The sequence below is a fragment of the Diadema setosum genome, chromosome 13 (assembly GCF_964275005.1).
Source record: "Diadema setosum chromosome 13, eeDiaSeto1, whole genome shotgun sequence".
Classification (NCBI taxonomy): domain Eukaryota; kingdom Metazoa; phylum Echinodermata; class Echinoidea; order Diadematoida; family Diadematidae; genus Diadema; species Diadema setosum.
In genome coordinates this window covers 18519774-18545711 of record NC_092697.1, presented here as the reverse complement: position 1 = coordinate 18545711, position 25938 = coordinate 18519774, and the positions used below count along the sequence as shown (strand labels likewise).

General features: G+C 38.8%; 1 protein-coding gene across 1 annotated transcript in view; it reads left to right on the top strand.

Annotated features, from left to right (window-relative positions):
- The first annotated feature begins 713 nt into the window (after nucleotides 1-713).
- The window catches only part of LOC140236743 (guanine nucleotide exchange factor subunit RIC1-like), a 64167-nt gene continuing 38942 nt past the window's right edge, over nucleotides 714-25938 (top strand). The window contains exons 1-4 of the mRNA XM_072316670.1: nucleotides 714-880; nucleotides 14003-14110; nucleotides 21011-21087; nucleotides 24250-24354. Of these exons, the coding sequence (XP_072172771.1) occupies nucleotides 740-880; nucleotides 14003-14110; nucleotides 21011-21087; nucleotides 24250-24354 (431 nt within the window). The 5' untranslated portion in view covers nucleotides 714-739. The remainder of the gene's footprint in view (nucleotides 881-14002; nucleotides 14111-21010; nucleotides 21088-24249; nucleotides 24355-25938) is intronic.

Here is a 25938-nt window from a genome sequence, read left to right as displayed (position 1 = left end):
TCTCCGTTTGAGTCTGCGGTTGCAACTGATATCACTGATTGTGAAAACATGGGAAAATTATAAAATGCCAAAACTTACATATAATACACCAATAGGGTCTATGTCTGATTTTGATGAAACCTATGTCATTAAGTTTGTCTGTCACAGGTGGAAACTTCCCATGATTGTGAAGAGGGCAGTTTTTACTAACTCTACGCACAGCAAATGCTGATACCCGTCAGGTCTTTCTGTAGGAATGAAAAGTTGTGCAAGTATCATCAGTAGAAACAGCAGAAGCAATTAAACACAGCCTTTGTTGTTGTTGTTGTTGTGATCATAACTATTGATTTAATAATTTTGTTATTTCTAACGTTACGTCTTTCACTGTCTCCCTTTGTTGATGTCAGATTGAATTCAAGTAAAGTGACGATTGATGTTATTATCATTTTCTTTGTTATTATTATCACTTCTACTACTACCACTGCTATTATCATCATCATTATTATCATCATCATAAAGTTGTCAAGCGACTGTAAAAAAGACTACACCAATACCAGGTGTGCTGTTCTGTATCCTCTTATAACATTTCTGATTGGCTGTTGACCAGCATAGGACTGAAAATCATCCAATTATTTCGTGTGTAGCTTTGCCTCTATTTCTTTTATTACTAATTAAATACTACGTCTGTCGGAAAATGGCGACGTACACTCTCTCGCAATAATTTAGAGGATAGTCTGTTGACTGGAGAGCAATTTTTACTATGTATTTTCCAATCGGGTGGCCTAAATATCTTCAGTTACCAGATGAAGATGAAGATCCTGTCCAGTGTATCGTAGCTAACAGGGAGCGAACGTTGTTTGCCGTCGTAACTCTGCAAGCGATTCATTTGTGGCAGTGCAAGGTAGGTTGTTGTTGTCGCGTATCAGCCTTTCCTTTTTCTTTCAGACGGCTGCGGATCCTTGATGTGACGCGCTCAGCCGCCGGGTACACGTCCGCACCTTTCCCCGAGTTCAACCCCCAACGCCCACGGGCTGTAACTGTAGACGCGGCTCAAATGGCGTGGCAGAATCCAGTGATCACGGCCACGGTAGCATTGTGAATTGTGTAGTGCGCAAAATAGAGCTGGACTGGTCTAAACCAGTAGCGTACATTTTTATACTTGCAATATTGATGAAAAGTGTCAGTGCGACAGAGGCAATAGATGATGGAAAAAGGTTTTAAGAAGATTTCATTATTTTATGCATTAAGAAATCTGTAAAAATGTGCATGTGTCTCGTTTTAGCCCGACCAGACGCTCAGACAGCTGACAGTCGAAGCCTCGCCTTCTGATGCCTTCAAAGTGGGGAACCACAACACAACTACAAAACTTAGAGCCCTAACGTTAGACCTATATCAATTTATACCTTACTTATAGACATTTGTACGTTAAATTTACTCACGTAAAGTGCATGCTTAGAATCTATATTACAGAAGGTATAACCACAGTTAGTGAGGTGCTCGCACCTCGTCAGGGGCTCGAATACCGTCACCCGCTTAAAATTGTTTTAAGTGCACTAAACAAAAATCTATGCTCAGGACTGTGTTCAGTACGCTTGAAACTTGGCAGGGTTACCACAACCAAGCAAATTTTGGTGAAAACCGAACAGTTTTTCGCGAAAATCAGAAATTTTAATCGGAATAGGACCCTACGTGTAAGCAGACAGGGAAAGCAATCACATAAGGACTAGTAAGTATCACCACTGTCCTCGCACGCATCTTTTACGTCGTGTATGTCTATGGGAGCATCACGGTCACCCGCACACGTCTTTTACGTGCTTTGTGTATGGGAGCGCGGGTGACGAGTTGCGGGCCCCTTCCTTAGCGCGCAACTTTTTCGCATCGTTCGCGTTTGACGATGATAGCTGCAAATTTTCGATATCGATCAGTGAACTTGTGATTCCATTGGAATTTTCAGCATTTTTCCTGTATGTGAGTTGGATTTCAAAGAATTTCAGTGGCGAAATGTGATTCAAATATATGCAAACATTAACTATGACGAGGTGCGGGTCACCCAAGTATACATAAAGTTCATAGAGAGCCCTCACGATAATCCATGGCATTGAACAAAAAAATGGCACTTTCTAGCGCAATCCCCGACCGTTGGGGTTCATCGTTGCAGAATTCAAAATGGCGCGTTGACCACTCAGCAAATTATGTGTGCGCGTGCGTGGCTGGAAGTGCAGCGATCTATTGCGTGTGTGCGCTCTTTGGTACCTCAGCACGGTCGACAGTGCGGCGTGACCTTTTAAAAGTGCATTCAGATCGTGTGAACTCCAGATATTCAAAATGGCCTGGCGTGAATCCAATGTACCGTTCGCGCATGCTGCATGATAATCATCATTTTCGGTAAGTTGTAAAATGTGTAAATTGGGTAAGAGCACCAGTATTCGGTCACTTATCACTAGTCACCAGCCAGTAAGTTCAACTGTCACAACACATGCAAATCACATCAATTCACATACTTGCACACTCGTTCACAACAGGAAACTCCATTAGCCCCCTCCAAAAATCCATCCAAAATCCCAAATTTTACCATCAAAAGTGCAGAATCCGTGCCACTTTCCAAAAGCGTGCACGGGTAAGGCCCTGTTTTAAGAGTACAGGTGGCCGAAAAAGCGCTAAAAATCAAGAAATACACCGTTCTCTTGCGGGATTTTTTGCTTATCGCAAGCTCAGAGTATGATGGTATCGTCAAAAACACAAAAGAAAAACAAAATTTCTGTACGTGCCGATACAGTGTCTCAATGTACAAGGGTTGAATGCAAGTGCCGATACCCCAGTATTTGGTCACCAACGGGCGCCACAACGTCCCCGATGCAATTTTGCGCCAACAAGGGCGTGCGCGCGCATTTTTCAGCTGCCTTGAACACGCATATCGCGTGACCGAATACTGGTCGCGATGACCGTATACTGGGGAATTTTCAAGTTGATATATTTTGGGATTTTTCGAAATTCTGTGTGATATTTAACAAAATGAAAATTGAGATAAAAGAAATTTGATGTATTTCACATACATTGCTGCAGATAAGTTGTATGTATGTGTTATTTTAGTTCGAAAAATATTGCAAAAAAAGCTTAAAGGACAAGTTCACCTTCATTAACATAAGGATTGAGAGAATGTAGCAATATTAGTAGAACACATCATTGAAAGTTTGAGGAAAATTGGACAATCCGTTCAAAAGTTATGAATTTTTGAAGTTTTTGTGCAGTCACCGCTGGATGAGAAGACTACTGCAGTGTATGATGTCACATACGTACAACAATATGTGACCCTGCACCACAAAACCAACAAAAAGTCGCCGGACATAGATTTTTAGTTAAGGGCAGATTCTGAAAAAGCTGACTCTGAGCTTTAAAATGATGTACAATTATAACTCAATTCAAATGGATTCTCCTAACCTATACAAATATTGGAAAGAAAGCCACACTCTTGAAAAGTGTGAACTGAGAAAAGAGGCTTTGAAGAACACGCGTCTATTCAATGTACTACCTGTGCTACCTGTGCCATGAATGGGACAAAAACATGATGTTAACCCACTGTAGCAACAACAATGAAGGGATTATAAAATTAAGCTGAAATTGAGCATGCTCCATTAACACATTCTGCCCATGATAAATGCCAGCTTTCACAGCAGTAGCATCATCCTTTCAAAAATTACTAGACTTGAAAGTGAAGAGTGTGCATAGGATTTTCAAGAAATGAAAGGGAGCCTCTAAGAAAAACCTGATCACACTACTCTACCAAAAAAGGGGTTGTATAAAAATGGCTGAAAACCCACTTTCCCATTCAATTTATGATCCCTAACTCGAGAATAATGTAGAAGAAGAATAGCTCTTTCAGAAAATATGGAAAACTCAAAATTGACTTGGTTGACCCATTTCACCTTTCTTGAGTCCTCAAGTAAAATCAAGTGGTGCAACTTTTTGTTTGTTTTGTGATGCACAGTCACATACAGATGTATAAGGAAAATATAAAGAGAATTTCACAAAATTTCATCTTTTGAAAAAAGTACACATTCCCTTGACTTTAGAAAGAGGCAAGTCAAGTGCTCTTTTATTATGCGAAAAAAGTGAAAATATGTTGAATTTTCTTTATATTTTCTTTATACTGTTGTACTCATATGATATCACGAGCCTTAGTAGTCCCCTCATCCAACGGTTCCAACACAAAAGTTTTAAAAATTCATAACTTTTGCATAGATTGTCCAATTTTCCTCAAACTTTCACTGATGTGTTCTACTAATATTGCTGCATTCTCTTAATCCTTATGTTAATGAAGGTGAACTTGTCCTTTAAGTGACCGAATACTGGGGATGTTACCCTATGTCAATATCGATAGCATAGATACATGAAGTCTCATTAATGAAGATTTACATTAGATGAGTTTGAGGTGACAAAAAATGATCTAAAGTATCGAAACTCAAAGCAATTGCAATGCGATCGCTGAGCTCTCTTTGTGTTGTGGGTCGTGACGGTACAGCCCTGTCGCTATTTTACAGCGACTGGGCTGTGTATAGTTAGTGTCCTCTGTAACTTACTAGCTACCTCTGCTCTCTCTAGATCTACATCTAGAGTAAAAGCCATATTCGGCCGGCCTCCAAAATCTGGACACTTATCACTTATCACAAGCCAGCAAATTCTACTGTCACAACACACGCATCGATTCACATACTGGCAAACTCGTTCACCACAGGAAAGTGCCTGAGTCACCTCCAAAAACCCATCTAAAATCCCAAATTTTGCCGTCAAAAATGCAGAATCGCCGCAACTTTTCCAAAGCCTGAGTCACCTCCAAAAACCCATCTAAAATTCCAAATTTTGCCGTCAAAAATGCAGAATTGCCGCAACTTTTCCAAAGCGTGCGCGAATTAGATCCCGGGTAAAGAATCGGGGTCGCCGAAAAAGCGCTAAAAATTGAAAAATTACACCGTTCCGTTGCGAGATTTTTCACTTATCGCAAGCTCAGGGTGTGATGGTATCCTCAAAAACACAAAAGAAAAACAAAATCTCTCTACGTGCTGATGCAGTGAATAAATGTACAGGGGCTGAATGCAAGTGCAGAGTTACCATAATTCAGACACGAACAAGCGCCGCAATATCCGCGATGCAACCTTACGCCAACAAGGTATGGCGCGCGCTCATTTTTCATTGGCCTTTGTACGTGTATTGACATTGCGCACGAATCTCCGAATTTTGGAGATGCTGTCCGAATTTTGGGGAAATGACGAGGTGATAATATTTGGGGATTCTGTGAAATTTTATGATGGATTTTAAAAAATCAATATGGGGCAAAAAGTAGGTTGATATATTTAACATACATTATTATAGATTTTGTAGAGTATTATTTGAGTTGAAAAAATATTGCAAAAAAGCTTACATGTAAATCAAAATTGTACATCAAAATTGGGGGTTTTACTCTACCTCACTTGACCTTTCTTGGTCTACCAATCAAGCCAATCGGCAATGCAGGCTAAAAGTAGAATCATGACTAGCCTTCTGATCTACATTGTATAAAAATACTCTACTGACCAGACGTAATTTACATGTAATACATAGATTTCTACAATTTACCAGCAGGCTGTTGGTGCTCAGTGCTCTGTTAACGATCGCCCCATCACTGTACAGGCATGCTAACCTGGAAACATTGAACTGCACATTACTTGAACATGAGACCATTCTGAAGCAAATAATTTTCACACAACAATAGATATATAATGTACTCGTAATGAATCCCACAAGGATTAGAACAATCATCCCCCAGCATTCAAACTGATTTCCACTGATCAGTTACTAGCCATCCCCTTCAACCTTTTTTTTTTTTTTTTTTTTCCCAGAAATTGTGATTCTTCTGCCAAATATTACTTGATAGATTACATACTCTATCGGGACAAATGAAGACGTACACTGTAGATTGCTGGATCATGAAGCACAGAGATTGTACATTGTCAAATGTGCTATAAGCCTTCTAGTGTCTTATCGGTCTATCCAATTGAAGTCTCTGTTTCGACTTTTTAATAGGGAAACTGGATTTACAGTACTTGTATAACAGTAGGTGCAAAGGTCCTGTTTTAATGTGTCTTGTCATTCCATTGCCATCTGCTCTGGTCACCACCTTTGTTTTTAGTTCTACCTTTCTGCAAGTGCGCTACATGTACAGCTGTAGGTGAGAAGTGCTTAGCATAGTTATCCAATTAGACATGCAGTAATGGTGAGACTTCCTCGTTTGCTATGCAAACTATTAAATCAGCAGTTGGTCCATATAATTTACTGATTTTATATAAAACTGTGTGGGAATGTTCAGGTTGTCTTCATACTGATGTACAGGTTTGTATGCATTCTTTTTCTCCCGAAATCATTGTTGCAGGGTAGCCTTGCCCCCAGCATGCAATAAAAGTATTATATGATTTGTAACAATTAGGCCAAATCCTTTCTGTGGAGTGCTCTGGACACAAATAAAATTAGATCGTGAGAAAGTTATAGACCCTAAAAAGTATAGAAAGTAATGAGGTGCAATTGTATGTTATCATGTTCAGTTATTCCAGGGGTTCCAGCTATATTGGATATGATGTTAAACAAACTTTATATACCTACTGTACGTGGGAAGTTGAGTCTTTCTCATTATGATAGGGAAGGAGGTACAATAACATTTTGTACTAGACATTGCCATCTATGTAGGCACCCAATGGCTAATCATCTCAGTTATGCCGTAGGCTTAATGTGACATCATTTAATTAAAAAAAAAAAAAAAAAGGTCATAAAATCATTATCAAAGCCATGCATACTGGTATTTTTTTTTTCTTACGCACATACCTTAATTTTAAAGACTAGTACAAATGTAAATGTTGTTTAACCAGTAAACAATGGTAAATGTTGTATCTCTGACCTTTATAATAAAAATGAGAGGAATGATTAATAATGAATGTGTTTTTTTTTTTATGATTTCCAGAAAAGGCAAACAATAATCAGCTTCTAATTTTTATGCTTTTTTATTAAAAAAAAAAAAATATGTTCAACAGCCTATAGAAGTGTTCGGCATACCATGTACACAAACGTGTAACTGCTCCCATTGTACTGACAAAACAGCTGTCTGTGTGTGTACAAGTATGCATGGCAAAGTGAGTTACCCCCTCCCCCCCCCCCACCCCCTGGAAAACAGGCTATTTTTTGTTACAAAAACCAAACCAAAACATTTGGTGTTATATTGTACAGCTACAACTGTAACTTGCCTCAACACTCAGGTGTATTAAATGTATCATGTAAGTACACTGTACATGTACATGTATACAGTACAGTACTCAAGCCTGTAGCATGTTTGCTAATAATTCAAGGAGATTCTTTTGCTGTAAATGTAAATGAAAAGATCAGAGGTTATCTGAAACATTCATAGTTCTAAGTAAACCGGAATTAGTAAACATTTCTCCCTGAGTTATGCTTGAGGTATAACCTAACACATGTGTTGTTTACACCAGATTTACTCATTAAACAAGCTCTGATTATGTATTCTGAGGGTATGCAAAAGATGCTGGCTACTTAACTAGGGAATACAAGAAGTGATGACTCAAACTTTGCAACATAGAGATACACTGTGTGAAGAGCAACAGTCCATCACACATCTAGTGTACATCCATGGGCCTGCATCTTTAGACAGGAAGGCTGAGATCCAAAAACCTGAACTCTGTATCTAAGATTACATGTAGGTGGTTCAGCTACACCCTTCAGTACTGGGAAGCCATAATCTGTTTAATAGACTACAAAGCACAAGTAAATGATGGTAATTCTCTCTTTTGTTATCCTCCAAAGGTTTCTCTTCTTTCCGTTAATCCCTTGGCCCATTACACTCACCTACACCTTCAGTGCTGAAGAATTTGTACAAGTATAGTATCAACATAGATCATGGCTGATATAATATGCTATGAACACACACTCAAAAAGAACAACCATGCAACTTCAACAAACTCAGTGTCAAAGCAGACAGCCACGTACTGTATACGCCATCTATTTCGTGAGTCTAAATTTTCGCGAAACGGGAATTCCCTGACAATTTCGTGAGTAGTTAAATTCATGATCGTGGTGTCCTGTACTGAATGGAGAAGAGTACACACGTACGTCACATTCACATTGGGATCAGAGTCAATATTTTTGTGTGTCTTTAATTTCGCGAATAGCAGCTGACTCGCGAAATTCGCGAAAATAAAAACCTCGCGAAGTATTTGGCGTATACAGTACATTGTAGCATATTGTCATTGTATCAAGTAAGGAGGAGGGGTATACATGTATGTCATGTATGTCAGAATAATTTGAGTGCGTTTACATTGTACACTTTTGAACAATACTGTATGTGCCATATGGATGTTTTAGAATCGGGACTTTATACACAATCTCAGCATTGATATGTAATACACATTGTACAGCAGCCATGTCTTTGTGTTGTGTACCATTATACACATAACCCGTTGAGGACGAGTCCTGAGTATACTATGGTGTCTATGGGAATTGCGTGTTGTAGCAAAATCAAACCGTCCTTAACAGGTTAAAAAAGGGAGATACTTTGTACATGTCTATGCCATGTATTATCGTGAAATTATGTTCGAGAAAATTGCATGGTGCAGTTTTGGGAGGAAATCATATTTGCCTGGGCAATCTCTACGAGATCAAAGGAATGTACAATCAAATGAAATTTCTGAAAATAACCTCCAAAGTCTTGCCTCAACACAATGTATATCCCCAGTGATTGGACATGTTTTCAATTATTTGAACTCTGTGAGCAGTATTACGCTTTCACTCTTATTGGGTGTTATCTGCGTACTATGCATTTTTTACAAACCTTGTCTTTGGCATGCCGGCTTTATACTCCCCAGTGACTGATTTTGTGTATATAAATAGTACGTGTACAGTGTATCTTCCCATCCTGTGCAGTCCTTTAAAAAAAACACCGGAACAGGCAAACTCGTTAATGAAATTGTATGCTGTACTGCAGAGTTGTCTACCATGCTATCTTCAGTTTCCTTGTGAATACCGGTAATATGCAAGATCAAGCAGGTGTACATACAGTGAACCCTGGTTCATGTTCATGTACAATGTACATGACACATGAACATGAACATGTACATGGATTGCAGTAGCAGCAAGTAATATGCAAGATCAAGCAGGTGTACATACAGTGAACCCTGGTTCATGTTCATGTACAATGTACATGACACATGAACATGAACATGTACATGGATTGCAGTAGCAACAAGTACAGAGAACCTTGTAGCTTTTTTTTTCTTTCTCTCATCATCACAAGTGCAGGTGTGTCTTCTCCCTCTCTTTATCAATAATCATTTAGTGTGTACTGTGAGAGATGTTCATGCTGTAGATGAAGAGAAATTCAATTAAAAAAGATAACAGTCTGTAGTACTCATACTTTTGTTCTTTCCTCTCGCACACAATCAGGGCTCACCACTAACCGTTTTCTGCTGGTGACCCATGGGCCACTATTATTATATATATATAAAAAAAAAAAAACTTTTAATATGACATTTTGGTGGCCTGAAAAAGAAATCAAGAAATCAAAGTAGTGGCCCAGAAGTAAAAGGAAAAATAACAATCCATTTTGAATCTTACATACAGTACACAATGTGTAAGGGCCCAATTGGGCCACCAAATAGCTTTTTTGATATGCAGTGGCTTGACATCAATTTTTAGTGGCCACAGGCCACCGAGCCATCATCAATGTCAAGGCAGCCCTTGTCAATGAGTTCTTTCTGTATCTGCTAATTATATGCTGAACTCACGTTTTGGTCTAGCCTGTACACAACTGTAGCTACATGACTCTTGCGCTCATTATACCCCCGCCACACTGTAGTGTGAAGGGGGTATAGATAGGAATCAGCGTGATGTAGGTCGGGCGGTCGGGCGGTCGGGTGGACGGGCGGTCGGTCAGTCTGTTGCAAAATCTTGCGTCGCAACTCCTCCTACAGTTTTGAAGCAATTTAAATGAAACTTAGGGTAAATGATGATATTGTGGTATAGATGTGCAAGACATGTTTCTTGTGTTTGTCGGACTATGCGTTGCCATGGTAACCATAATTTTACCAAACCTTGTGGATTGAATAACTTCCAAAGTATTTGAGCAATCAATTTCAAAATTGGTATCTATGATGATCTATAGGTGTAGTTATGCAAGACACTCTTTGTGTTTGTCTTGACAAAGCGTTGCCGTGGTAACCGTGTTTTCTTCGAAATCTTTTGGAGTGAACAACTTCCACAGTTTTGAAGCAATTGAAATAAAATTTGGTAGGCATTATGGCTTTGAGGCATAGATGTGAAACACGTAATTTTTGTGTTTGTCGGACAAAGCGTTGCCATGGTAACCATAATTTTACCAAAACCTTGTGGATTGAATAACTTCCACATCATTCAAGCAATTAAGGTCAAATTTAGTATGGTATGTATGATGATTGGGAGGTGTAGTTATGCAAGACACCAATGTGCTAAGAAAAATGTGTTGCCATGGTAACCACTCATTTTTGTATCAAATTGAACCGTTTAATCTGTGAAGGTGAAATTTGGTGTTTATGATGCTCTTTAAGTGTAGTTTTGCAAAATGTCCTTTGTATTTGTATTGGACAATGCATTGCCATGGTAACCGCATGTTTTTTGGTTTTTTTTTAAATCCTGTGGAGTGAAATTTTTCCACAGTTTTCAAGCAATTGAAACCAAATTTGGTAGGCATTATGGCCCTGAGGTACAATGTATACACGTGTAGATGTGGAACACATACTGTAGTTTTTGTGTTTGTCACACAAACCGTTGCCATGGTAACCACAATTTTACCAAAACCTTGCAGATCGAATAACTTTTCCATCATTCAAGCAATTAAAGTCAAATTTAGTATGTATCATGATCTCGAAGTGTAGTTTGCAAGACACCAATGTGTTAGTTTAAGGAAAATGTATTGCCATGGTAACCACTCATTTTTGTATCAAAATAAACCATTCAAGCTATGAAGGTCAAATTTGGTGTGTATGATGGTCTTTTGTAGTGATGCTGGGGGAAAGCACGTTTCTATTTGCTGTAAGTTTTATACTCAGTGTCAACTCTGTAATTGTACAGTAAACTAAAATTGTTCTATTTCCAATTTGACAAGTGCACAAACTTGGTGTTAACGTCATTGCCCTCAAGACATCACATACTCTAAAGCAACACTAGGGGCGGGGGTATTAATCACCTTCAGTGATAATTCTAGTTTCAGAGTGGACAATTTTTAACAGGTTCCTGCAGGTGCATACCCTGAAGTTCTCCCCTTTGAGATTGATGAACTCCTGTTGATTAAGTGATGAAACACCACTGAAATATTTAGCAGAATAAATCCTCTTTGCCTCATCACTCTGTTTGAGAGATCAGTATGATGCATAGAGAGACTGTGGTGTGATTTTTCTTTCTTTTTTTTTTTTTTCTGCTGAAACACACTGCCCAGTGTGAGGGGTGCATTGTTGCTATGCACTAAAAGCAGGTTGGGTGATACTTCAAGCAGAGTTAGGTGATTTGCACTTTCATTCAGAACGATTTTGATTTGGCTTCTTATTATACCCCCGCCAAACGAAGTTTGAAGGGGGTATATAGGAATCAGCGGACGGTCGGTCGGGCGGTCGGGCGGTCGGTTGGTCGGGCGGTTGGTTCGTTGCAAATCTTGCGTCGCGAACTACTTCCTCAGTTTTCAACCGATTCCCATAAAACTTGGCACAGATGTGTGCCTTGGGTTGTAGATGTGCAAGACGTATTTTTTGACAGTACCCAAAGTACGTTGCCATGGTAACGGCATATTATGGGCAAAAATGGGTACAAATCTTGCGTCGCGAACTACTTCCTTAGTTTTCAACCGATTCCCATAAAACTTGGCACAGATGTGTGCCTTGGGTTGTAGATGTGCAAGACGTATTTTTTGACAGTACCCAAAAGTATGTTGCCATGGTAATGGCATATTATGGGCAAAAATGGGTACAAATCTTGCGTCGCGAACTACTTCCTCAGTTTTCAACCGATTCCCATAAAACTTGGCACAGATGTGTGCCTTGGGTTGTAGATGTGCAAGACGTATTTTTTGACAGTACCCAAAAGTTCGTTGCCATGGTAACGGCATATAATGGGCAAAAATGGGTACAAATCTTGCGTCGCGAACTCCTCCCACAGTTTTTGATCAATTTTTATGAAATTAGGTACAGATGTTCATCTGAATATGTTAATGTGCAAGACACATATTTCCGCAGTGGCAAAAAGTGCGTTGCCATGGTAACGGCATGTTATTGGTAAAATATAGGGCAAAATGCTTCATGGCAAAACTGCTTCATCAGTGTTCTTCCAATTCTCATGGAATTCATATTGAATGTTTGTCTTAGGATATAGGTCAGCATGACACATTTCTTGACAGTTACAAAAAGTATGTTGCCTTGGTAACATGCTCACATATTATGAGCCAAAATGATGGAAAATTTTGTGTTGCAAACTACTTCCTCAGTTTTTGCCCAATTTCCATGAAACTTGGTACAGATGTGTGCCTTTGGTTGTAGATGTGCAAGACGCATTTTTCGACAGTACCTGAAAGTACGTTGCCATGGTAACGGCATATTAATGGCAGAAGATCAAGGAAAGATCTTGCAGATTTAACTACTTCCTCAGTTTTTTGACCAAAGCTTATGAAATGTTGTTTTGACCAAAGCTTATGAAATGTTGTTTGGCGGGGGTATAACCAGTCGCTGTAGCGACATTTCTAGTTACTTTTTATTCTAAAAGATGGAGAGAGAAATTCATGATAATTGATAATATGCAGAATTATGCTTCGTGAATTACAAAATTTGAGTGGGTGCCTACAACAGTGGACAAACTTGATTTGAAAGGCACTTTGATACTGGTATGCCTTATGCCCTTTAAGAGTATTTTCTACAATTCAACATTTTATGTGAAATGACATTGCTGTAGTGGACCAATCAGATTTTCTTCCCAAAGGGGGTTTCACACCGGACTTTGAGTAGAGTTGCATAGTGTTGTGTGCAATTACTACGCAACACTATGCAACTATACACTGTGAGTACGCAACTCTACGTAACAGTATGCCGAGGGACGCAAAATAGGTACGCACAATGTACGCAAAAAATTAAACATGTTTGAATTAAAGTTATATGTGTTTAATTTTTTTGCGTACATCTTGTGTACCTATTCTATGTTCCTCGGTGTACTGTTATGTAGAGTTGTGTAATGTTGCGTGCAGTTGCTACGCAACGCTACGCAACTCTTCACAAAGCCCGGTGTGTAACCCCCTTCAGACTGATTTAGACCACCCTGCAGACTGCTCAGCAAAGTCCAGCAGTGCCTGATTTTTGGTATGAAAATTGAAATTTTTGTTTGTGTGGAGAATCATTTGGCTGTAATTGTAATAGACTTGATATGATGTTAAAGCTGTGCAACATGCTACCCAGATACTTGCTTTAAATTGGTAAATGATTGTGTCTATTCTTGTATGGTATCAAATGGAGTGAACCGTTTGTTCTCATCTCTTGGTTGTTGTAACCAAGGCATTAGCACAATGTTTACATTGGGTAGAAGAATGATGTGAGGACCAATATCCGTAAGCTGTTATTTTTGCAAAGGTTTGATTTTCGCGAATTTTGTGAATTGCTGTTGGACTGCAAATTTTATGACATGCAAAAGTATCGCCATGTGCTACAGGTAATCATGCATTTACAGTAGCATAACATCTCACAAAAATGTGACCTCCTCATTCGTGAAAATATTTGTATGCGGAAATAAGAGCTTAAATACGTTATTTTGTCGGATACGCTATACTGTACATTGTGCATTTCACAAGTTGCATATTTTGCTTGGTTGTCAGTTGCAGATCTTAATCATATTATGTCAGATACAGTGTAGCTTGTTTTCTTGTAGTATTAAATTTGCCATGATAACCATTTCTTCCCCCTCTCTCTTTGCTGACTTGCCCCTGTAGCCATGTGTGCTGATAGTCAGCTACCGACGCTCTGATGACTCCATTGTGGTTCTTGGCACAAACTGCGGTGCAGAATGGAAACCAGATTCCAGTGTCATTGCAGTGGCTGTAAGTACCTCGGTAGAAGTGCCTCGGCTCAGGTACTTGTAGATGCTTTTCTCTGTAGAGAGCTTGTTCAGAGTTTTAAGTTCCTACTTTGTCAACACTAGAGGAAGTCACATTCAAACTGCATGAAGGGACTCCTACATGTCGAGTATATGCTAGTCTCTCTCTTTGTAAAAAGACATGTGTCAGATTCGTAACACTTCAGTAGAGCTGTAAGATTAAAGTGGAATCAGACAAAGCGCAACCTTAAACCACGCATAATCCTGTACTTACTGTATGTGGGCTTTGTTTTTGTTTTTTTAAAGTGTAATACAATTCACCTGATCTAGACACTTTGATGCCTGTAGACCCACATACATAGTGAGTAGGTATCCATTGTAAATGTGGCTTTTCTCAACGGTATAGTATGTTGCATGGAATACACATGTATTTCCTTGTGCGAACATCATCAGCAACGCTACATATTTTGTATGCTTCCAGGTAATGTCACAGTCAGGTTGGATTGCCCGGCATACCAGTAATTGTCAAGTAGATCTATGGAGAGTTCTTCCAAAGTCTTGTAATGACAATAACCCAGAGGAGCATACACTGTATATGATGGATACCGTACAGCAGTCTACTAGTACAAGAAAAGATATATTCAGTGCATAATGATGCTGAGTCCAAAGTAGATAGAAGCAGGGAAAAGAGTCACCCAGTGACCACACCCATATACACACAACTATCAAGCTTGAATGGGTTTGTAAATGATTTGATGTGAGGCATTGTATGTGTGTGTGAATTAGCATTTCTAGCATTTTGGTTCTAAATGCGAGAAGTAAAGTAAACATGTATCCCCGGATTGATTAAAGGCATGCAACGTTTGTATGGGAATGGCATGTTTATTTTTTGTATTTGTGTTGTGTGATGCATTTAAGGGTAAAACATCGTGGTAATTCTCTGAAGGGCTCAAATTCATTTTCCACCATTTGGAATTCTCTTGCAATTAATTGAAATGGTTAGCCTAGAAACTTGTGGCTGACGTGATTTGCCAGGGTAATGTAGTATTTTTGGCATATTGTGAGATCAAAAGTATATTGAAAATGTAATGACTTAGAGTACATATCCAGGGAAGTGTGTTACGTGTACAAACTATGTGTATGATACGTGCTTACAAATGTGCGGGTAATTACCATCTTGTAGTATGAATAACCATATTTATGCATTGCTGAGGAATAGAAAATGTTTGAAAATGCTTTGTCATTGCAAAATTGTTTGAAGTCAATACCTGCGTTTGAGGGTCGTTTGAAAGTGTGTGATACACTATTAACTTGATCATGCATATCGTGCATAAAAAAAATAACAAAGATTGTGATTGACCAAAGAGAACATCAAACAGTAAATTGCCACCTGTCGCATCAAAGGACGCATGAACGTGTTACAAAGACATTGTGTGATAGAGGCACTTCACAATTTACCCTCCCAGTCATGCATCATTCCTCAAGCACATACGGGACACACATACTTCTAGTGTGCATTCATATTTGATGCATTGTATGTCTCAACATGAACTTGTCACCTTTAACATAGATGAATACTACTTCTTGCCATACATTGTACATACAATTTGTATACAAGATGGGCTGCACATCAGTATGAAATATTTTCAATGTTTTATCATATTTACATGCTATACTGTATTTCAATGTTTCTCACACAGGATGTACAATGTCATTTGGTTCCCCCCCCCCCTAATTTATTTATGTTTCACTGGAGAGTGGCCGTCTAGTACCTCACCTCCAATCTGATCCAGACAGCAGCTCCTGTGATGACTTTGAGATTACAGATTTCATGCATCAGATATTGCTCGGGGGTAATTTGTAATGCAGTGATTCATCCTGGCTGTGTGTTGAGGAGAAAGCCACCTGCAGACTGCTAGGGCTGGCCATGAACCTATTGTATGCTCACTCTGTTTTAAAGTAACATTCATGGATGCATTCATTGCATCAGAACTGGGGACACGGTTTGGGACACATTATACCAGTATTGAATGATGTTCCGTATAGAATTGAAGAGCCATTTTTTATGCAGTACCTGTAACTAGGAAAAGTGACTTGAATGTCTGAAATATCAATTTTGCTATAAGTGAGTACCCAGGAGATGGCTGGATAGTATAGAAATTCTTTTTCTTTTCTTTTTTTGATAATTCAAACTGTATGTTTTTTTTTTTAATTTCTTTCCAGTTCTTTACAACTAACAAGGTCAGTAGCTAATTTCCTTTATGATAAACAGTGTAATTTCCTTGCAGCTGTCTGCATCTGTGGATGAGTTCATGTTACCAAATTGAGTTTCCTGTGATCCACAACAATGAATGTACAATACATACAGAGTACATTTTGAACAGGAAAAATGTACTCTCTTTCTGAGGGACAAACAGTTTATTGGTGTTAAATCATGCTTGTGCAAAAGTACAAATGTATACTTGGCATGAAATGCATTGAATGTAATCCGTTTAGAGTTCATGTGTCATGCATCTCCTGCATGGGGTTCTTATAATGCCATAATTAGACTTTAAAAAAAGAAAAAAGGTGTCTCTCCAAGTATTTCAAATTAACCCTCTGGTCATACACTGTGATTCCATTGTAGAATAACTGTAAATTAGCCATGCCACTATTTGCTCATTAGTTTAATGGTAGTATAAATGCACCCATTGCGCGCATTGCTGCTTTGCGTGTGGTATTGATGTTTAGCTTGCAGTGTACAATGGAGATCTTCAAATGTGGGTACTGAATGAAAAGCGGGATAACCAATATTTTTAGGACATTATAAATATCATGGAGAGCAAGTTCAACAGAAAACTGCGCTGGAAGAAATAGATGAAAAGCAAAGTCAAGCATGTATTATGAAAATCTAAATCGGGCATTATAGCTCCCACATGCATGGAAGGAGAGTGTGAATCATTGGAAGCACCATATTATCGGCTGATTTTATCCGCTCGATATGAAAGTTCATTAAGGTAATGATTCACACCACAAGCCAATGCCTTTAAATAGCATTATTTCAGTAAATTAACAAAGTGTATTTTGAGATTAATTGTCACATTTTGCTCAGGCTACGTGATGATGCAGTAAATATGAAAAACACTGAACATTGTTAGATTTCTTGATCAAGCCTGAGTAAACAAAGAGCGATAGCTTGCTGCAGAGTTATGAACAGTGTTCTTTTCATGTACTCTGTGTTATATTCTGTATACGCCATATAATGTATTTCGCGAGTCTAAATTTTTGCGAATCGGGAATTCCCGACGGTTTCGTGAGTGGTTAAATTCGCGATTGTGGAGTCCTGGACTGAATGGAGAAGAGTACACGCGTACAAATGTTGTACGTCACATTCACATTGGGATCAGAGTCAATATTTTCGCTTGTCTTTAATTTCGCGAATAGCGCCTGACTCGCAAAATTCGCGAAAAATAAAAACCTCACGAAATATTCGGCGTATACAGTAACTAAGGACAGCTTGTGCATACAGGTGTAGACCCAAAAGGTCCGTAGGAAAAAAACCCCAACAAAAACGGGAGGATTTCGCTTTCATGTTATTAGATCATGGGGACCAATGCAGTGTATTTCAATGTCTTTGTAGCAGATACTACATTTTATCTCATCATGTCAGGCACAGACATTTCACATGCAAGGTACATTTATGATTGGAGTTATGGACCATCAGTAGAAAATGGGTGGTTAAATGAGGAAATCAATACAATGTAATTTTCTTCTGGGCAGTGGGATACCTGTACACAAACAGTTGCCCAACACACAAGCACAAAATCACCTACAATGTAAAAACACGAGGATGCATGCATTTAATATGCATACAGCACGACAGTCACACAAGGATGTACATAAATGCAGGCACATACAAGTGTACAGACATGTTATATACTGTAATGCACACACTCAAACATACAAGCACATGGCTGATAGTAATTGTAAAATGAGATATTTTGAATGTTATACATTTTGCTGGTATGATCATGATGGTAAACATCAGTTTTTCAAAACATGTAGATTTATATGTGAAAGTGCCAATATACTGTTACACAGTTTTTGCAATTACATGGTGTAAGTCTTGTACCTCAGCTGCTGATGTGTTGATCCCACAAAGGCATTGGGCTTTGCAAAATATTCTCATTTATAAAGAGGCATCCAATCACCGAACCTAAACTTTCAGATGTTGTATAAAGAAAAACACATTAATAACACTTTGTTCTGATAAATTTAAAAAAGGTCATTTTTCTATTTGCATACTACATGTAAGGCTGTATTGCAGCTAAATTGTGCTCATTTCTATTCAAGAGTACAGAAGTGACATACTGTAGGTACTGTATACATGTAGCTGTGGAATACATCATGGGAATGCACAATACATCGTCATGTTGATTCCATTATAGCACCGCGTTCTGTCAAGGGAACCTGATACTCCTTTGGTGGAGAACTCAGGGTGTGAGAACTTTAGGATGGAGACAGAATCAATAATCTGCTTACAGCTAAGTTATGTGTATCACATGCAAAAAAAGAAAGAAAGAAAGAAAGAGAAGAAGATGCAAGTTTGAGTTACATTTGATATGAGGAGAAGTAAGATACAATGTACCAAATGGTGGGCTGATATCACATTGTAATACATGTAGGACAGGTCAATGTTTGTAACAACACATGAGAGCCAGTCATAAAGATGTTGCTTCACATTTGTTTGCCAAACAAAATATGTACATTTTATTTTAGTGTGATATCAAAATGTTTTATATTTGTGTTGTTTTTATATTTTTAGGGGGGGGGGGGGATAGAGTCTATTTACAGAATTACAATGTAGGAAAAACAAGCGTATATTTGAATTTGCTTATTTGAATGAACCCTTACCGTATCCCTAGACCCAACCCTTACAACTTCACTCCTTGGATATAATTTCTTAGATCTCACAGATCAATGCGGCATGATCAATGTGGAGTTATAATGAGTGTGAAGCGAGACAACACTGTCATCATTTACTGGTATTACCCTCTATGGACAAAACATTGTACAGTTTGATATGCTTGCAGGGTTGGATGTACCAAAAATAGTAGACTTTCAGTGAAGTATACCTCACATACACTGTAGCTGTTCATTGGAAGGACACCTCTACCAATTAGATCATGTTGATAGATGACAAGGGCGTACTTTTGAGAACATACAATGTACAAGCTTTGTATAACAGATCAGTGAGCTGTCTCTGAGATGTGAGAGTGGTGAGATGAAACATGTATGAAATGCTTGGGAAATGTTTTAAAGGCACTATTTACCATTTGCAGATGAAACAAAAACCCAGCTTTAGTGCTTTGAAATAGTTCTAAAATCTGAGTTAGGGATAGAAATAAGCAATGTAAAAATGTTAATCAGTATCGCTGTTAAATATAAAAAGATGTAGCTAAAAAAGGCTGCTGAAATGTTTCTAGAATTAAACGTCTACAGTTATGGTTTATTGAGAAAAATGGTAATATCTCCTTATATTTGAGGCTTTATTGCAAAATGTTTATATGGTAGGATGTTTTGTAATACACCTTACACATACAGGGCCCCTACATTTTAATGCGTCAAATGTGTAAACTCAAACTTTTTTAAATCACTGCTCCCATTGGTAAACAGTGGCTTTCAGACACGTTTCCCAGTGAGAAAGTGATTGCTTTTACCCTGGAAATCAATGATGAATAATACTGGAAAACTCTCCTGATGGCTATAAATCGTACTCTCATTGAATCAAGGCAGATACATTATACTTGCATTACCTTCATACACGTGTAGCCTACACAATATACATCATAACATGTGATTAGTGCCATCAAATGTCTACAATTTATAACTTAAAATGTATCATAACCCACATAAACTGTGTGATAAATCATTGTTTTGTCATCCAAAACGGAAGCTTGGTCCTAGCCTGTTGGAAGCCAAGAGTAAATATTTACTTTTCAGCCTGTGTAAGTAGTGCATAGAACCAGTCAGGAATCGAGTGTTGGTGTACCAAGCCAACCTGTCAGTGTGCTGTGGCATGCCAGGGGTGACACTGTCTGACCTCTCTATTCTACTGCACTCCACAGACCACTCCATCAATTCCTTGTTACTGTGATGTCAATGACAGAAAGCGTCGGAAGGCATGAGTGACACAAGCTAAGCACATACACTAGCTATGGCTTACAAATACAGCATACCAGTAGTTAGACTTTAAACAAAATATGGAAGCATTGTACGATGTATAAATGGTATAACATTCAAGCAGCATGTACACTTGTTGAGATTAAATGATTGGGAAAAAATCTTTACATCATAGTAGACCTTTTATTACAGTGTTCTCCCATGTGTAGTACCACTTTGCTACAATCTTTTGGATGCTCTGTACCACGGAAGAACATTACTGAAACTAGTGATATGTTGAAGGTACTTGCGAGTTAAATGTCTGAGACCCAAGGGCAGGAATTCCATAAAGGGGAAGTGCCTTTACGAAAGAAAAAGGGGGTGCAGGCGCCCCCTTTTTTCTCTTTATTTCTTTTGTTTTAACAAAAAATAAAGAGGGGACATGCGCCCGGTATCCCCTCTGGATCAGCCACTGCAAGGGCATTCAGTTTGTATATTTTGGTGGATACTGGCACGTTGCAAGTGCTCATAGTATCATTATTATATTTTTTCCTACTCACCCTATGCACTACAGTACAAAGTCATACTGATATTGAATGTATGGACTGGAGTGCTGACCTTTCGCACAAACTTGACCTTAAACCATCCCAGGGGTCTAATACTGCTGGGGAGAACCATGACCTCTGTCACTGTTCATTCAGATGGAATCTCTGCCTGAGTTGACATTGTGTGTGTTGTGTTTGGTTGGCTTCATCACTTATAGACATCTGGAGGTCACCTGTTACTACTGAAGGTGGTGTCGGAGAGCAACCAGAGGCTGTATGCAACTAAGCAATCAGGGTGAGTCAATACACTTTCTCCATTATCCTTTCCATATTGGGGATGAAATCAAAGATCTATCTTAAAAATGTTAGGCTTCAAAATCATGTGGTGATGATTTGTAATATTGTTGAATATAAATGAACATTGATGATGAATCACAACATTGAACATATGCATTGTGTACATCAATATGGAAAACAGAGAATTTCATGACATTTATTCAAGATCTCTAGCCTTGTGATAAATCTTTGACTGTTGGGAGTCCTTGTTTCACTTCCACGTTTCAGTTGAGGAATTTGTCGTATTTAGTGTACAAAGCAATCCGGGGGAAAACATGCGTGTCTCCAACCAAATGTGTCTTATATCAAAATAATGTGCTATCACATCGATGTAAATGATGATTGTCCGGTATTAAAGTGTTCTCTGGAACAACATATTCGTTTGTTGTTAGAATGAAGGAAGCAAAGGCAGATATAGGAGTTTGGTGGAGGGTTTGAAAGTTAGATGGATTGAGATCCATTACTGTAGTGGTGGTCTGAATGGAGACTAGAGAGAGAGAGTTGGGGGCAGCTGAAGCCTGTCTGCTGGAATGGATCAGGGGCTGTGTGTGAAGAGATTCAATATTTTATTCCCCATTCAATGACAGCTGCCTGACAGAGAATGTGTTGGGCTTGCACAAATAATGCATACGTCAGAGAAACGCATAAAAGTGAGATGAGGGGAGGGAGAAGAAAAGCAAAAAACAAAAACAAAAACCAAACCCGGTATCATACATTATACGCGTGTCTGGTTTGTCACTATCAAACAGAACATACTGTATGCAACTCACAACTGTACAGACCAGTATTGTGTGATCTCTTCTGTAACTTTCCCTTGACTGTTGCTATGCATGTTACACTGACGTCATTATGCTGTAAAATAAACTGAACATTCATGTGCCAACCAGAATGTGATGTTTCTTTCCACAAGATATTGGAATTGCACATTAAGAAAACATTTTTGGCACGCTTAACGTAAAAAACTGTGCATTCTTTTTACACTACAATAAGTTAAAGGAAGAGGTACATTCATGAATAGCATTGCTTTTGCGGGCGCTGTTTTATCACAAAACTTAAGTGGGGCGTAAGGAGTGACTCATATTTATGATAAAAAGGCAGCATCACATACATGTTGTACTGTGTTGTGGCTGAAGTGTCCATGAAGGGAGCAAAGCATGCTGTTACCGTAAAGTTCCGTGTATAAGACGCACTATTTTTTCGTCAGAAAACATTGAAAATCGGGGGTGCGTCGTATACACGGGTACAGTCGAATCACGGAAAAAAATCTGTCATGTACACCCAATTTTATAAGGCCAACTTGGGGCCATGTACCGGTATGCCCATCGACGCTTGGAAGGTAAGCAATCACTAAAACTTACGGATAAATGAGCGATCTTTCAATCGGGACACACACAAAAGCTGCAAATACGACCCCGATAAACTTACGATCGGCCTTGTGCAGTAACAATGTATCAATCTGGCCATAGACAACGGCTGTAACAGCACTGCTGTATGCTACCGATGTCAGTCTACCAAGCTACCAACAGCCAACCTAGTAGCTGGAATACGCGATGTACAGGTATCATTACTAAATTACCAATACCGTAAAACTTATCAATGTACATAAATTGTACTAGTATCAATATGGCCATAGACAAAAGCTGTAAAATACGGAGTAGGATCGACACTATGTCACCGTAAATATGAACGATGTGTGAAGCATGCATGCATATCCGTGTCGTTCGTTTGCTCTTCATTTCACGAGGCCAGCTAGGATAGCATAGCTACACTGTAGCTACTAGCTAGCTACTGTAGCTAGCAAGCCTTTGGCAAAGGCAGGAGCTGCAGCAGAGAGGCTTTTGCAATGGACTCGCGTGCACACAGCGATCGGATCGTAACGCGCTTGCCCGTTGCGTGCTGTGTGTGCAAGTCCATTGCTCTCTGTGTGTGCGTGTGCTGAAATTATAGCGAGCTGCCTTTTGCAAAAGGCTAGCACTGTGCATACAAGCATGGTACAAGAGACACACATGTTACTGGTAATCCCTCCAGGCTAAACAACAGTGAGTGTAATTACCGTACGCACCGTACGTCTCGCCGTATGATCCCTCTGCTACACGTGTTGATGTTTTTCTTATTTTTCGTAATGAACCTTCCAGTCTGACATGCGTCAATACGCGAGACACCCTCTGCCATGTATGACAGCAAAGATCGTACTGTACACTCATGAGTACGATGTGCATGACACATGTACCATGATTGAAAGGCCAAACAATAGCAAGTGAGTACCGAAACAAGTCTCGCATTTTGCGTCCTCCATATTTTGCCGATGTCCGATGAATACCGTTAAAAGAAAGTATAAAAGGAAACGAAAAATAGAGCAAATACATGCTGCATTCTAGGGAAATTTTGAGCTGAAAAAATATGTATGACACGAGCAATATTTGCGTGGAATTTTTTTTTTTTTTAATTTTAGGTCCGAAAGTAGGGGTGCGTCTTATACACGGGTGCGTCTTATACACGGAACTTTACGGTATTTAGCTGTTCGTGTGTTATGGATATCTTTGTTCATGTGCAGATGACGTTAGCTGACAATATCAAATAGGGCCTATATTATATTGAGTGTGCTCATTTTATCCATTCTGTCATATTTCATGCTGGCAGCTGTGTCTCTTTGTGACTCACAGAGGAAATATGTGTTCCCATATCAAATCTAATGATTTACCACCAAATGATGAAAACCTTTCGCTTTCGAGTATTCATGCATTGTATATCGTAGATCCTTATACCATGATTGTACCATTCTTAATGCACAATGAACTCTGTTTGTAGGAATTTGGACAGCACTTTGATATGACTTTTAACTCTTCAACATACTTTGTAAGTACCCATGTGCCCACTCCTATCTTTATGGGTTGATACATTGCCATGCACATTTGGGTTATGAATTAATGACACAAAACTGGAAGGGCATTACTCGAGCTGAGCTGATGAGGTACAGTGTAGGCACTTGCAGAGTTGATAGGTCATACATAACTTACTGTGTAATTTCCTCAAATCCCCATGTGCCCTTTCTACACTGTTTTGTCATCCTAAATGCCCGTCTATGACCCCCCATGCTCCCCCTGCTCTCTCCTCTTTGTAGGTCATATCACTACAAGAGAGATGTGACGGAAGCAGACACCATCGCTGTCCCCAAACTCAAGGTCACCTTTGGAGCCACATTCCAGGTCACCGGAGGTGTAGCATGGTAGGAAATTAAAGGGAAGATAAACCCCAAGAGCAATGTGGATTGAGTGAAAGCAGCAACATTAGTAGAACACATCAGTGAAAGTTTGAGGAAAATCGGACAATCGATGCAAAAGTTATGAATTTTTAAAGTTTTGGTGTTGGAACCACTGGATGAGGAGACTACTAGAGGATATGACGTATGAGTGGACAACAATACAAAGAAAATATAAAGGAAATTCAACAAAAATTCACTTTTCTAGAATCATGAAAAAGCAATGGACCAACCTCTTTCAGAAAGCAGGGTGAATAATTGCTACCCTTAACATATGTCAAAATCAAGTTGATGGAATTTGTAATTTTCATGAAAAATGGATTTTTGTAGAATTTTCTTTATATTTTCTTGGTATTGTTGTCCACTCATACGTCATAACCTCTAATAGTCTCCTCATCCAGCGGTTCCAACACCAAAACTGTAAAAATTCATAACTTTTGCATCGATTGTCCGATTTTCCTCAAACTTTCACTGATGTGTTCTACTAATGTTGCTGCTTTCACTCAATCCACATTGCTCTTGGGGTTTATCTTCCCTTTAATGTTATCTGATACCAGGAGGCTCTTAATATGAGTCACAAAACAAATGAGTCACACAGGGGTCGAAAAGACAAACTCTCCTGGAATCTCTCTCATTATCCAACTGCCGAGTACTCTGTTTTCAGGCTGTTTCATTAGCTTAAAGGGATGGTATAGTATTGGTGGAGATGAGGATAGGTCTTTTAACTTTTTGTGAGATACTAAGGTACCACTTATGAAATAATACAGAGCATACCATTCTACTAGGAATTGCAAGTTTATTTGATGAAAGTAGGTTTTGAAGGGGCTGAGACATCCAAAAACAAAATAATAAAGTGATCGTAATAAAAGGTAGGTCCCACCTTTATTTTAGAAACCCAAAGTGAGGTCTGAACCAAAACTTACTGAGTATACGATCCCTTTAATGATATAGACTGAATGGCCTTTGTCCTGTAATTCACAGGCTAAATTGAAGTAGAAAGATTATGTTACAAATAGACACCTGAGATCTTACCTTTTGCTTTTGATGATGTACATCTCTGTCTTAAATATTATTTTTTAGCTGCCACCAATTCACAATCAGTGATGTCTCTACATTGTGTGTTAGTACTGTAGAGGTTGGTCAATAGTTATTCATTAAAACAGTTGGTATGTGTCATTAGTTCAAGGACAGGGAATTTCTCATTTGGTTTACGAAATAAATCAGTGAGTGTAAAGTACCTGTAGAACTCAGTTGTGAGTTTTACCAGCAAATATTCATACAAACTTTTTTATTCAGATACAAAATGTAATGTAATAGTATGTGTCAAATGGAAAATATTTTACCTTTTAATGCTGAAGGACAAGGAAAGATTTGATGAGGCCATGTGGAGTTCTTTAAACAGGAGGCAATATAAGTCTTGGTAGATACACAGACAAGGCATATATGATGATCAGGGTCCCATTTCATAAAACTTGTTAGTAACAACTGCCACATTTCTATGACAAATTTGCTCTCAGCCAATCAGATGCAAGGATTTCAGTAGTTTCTAAC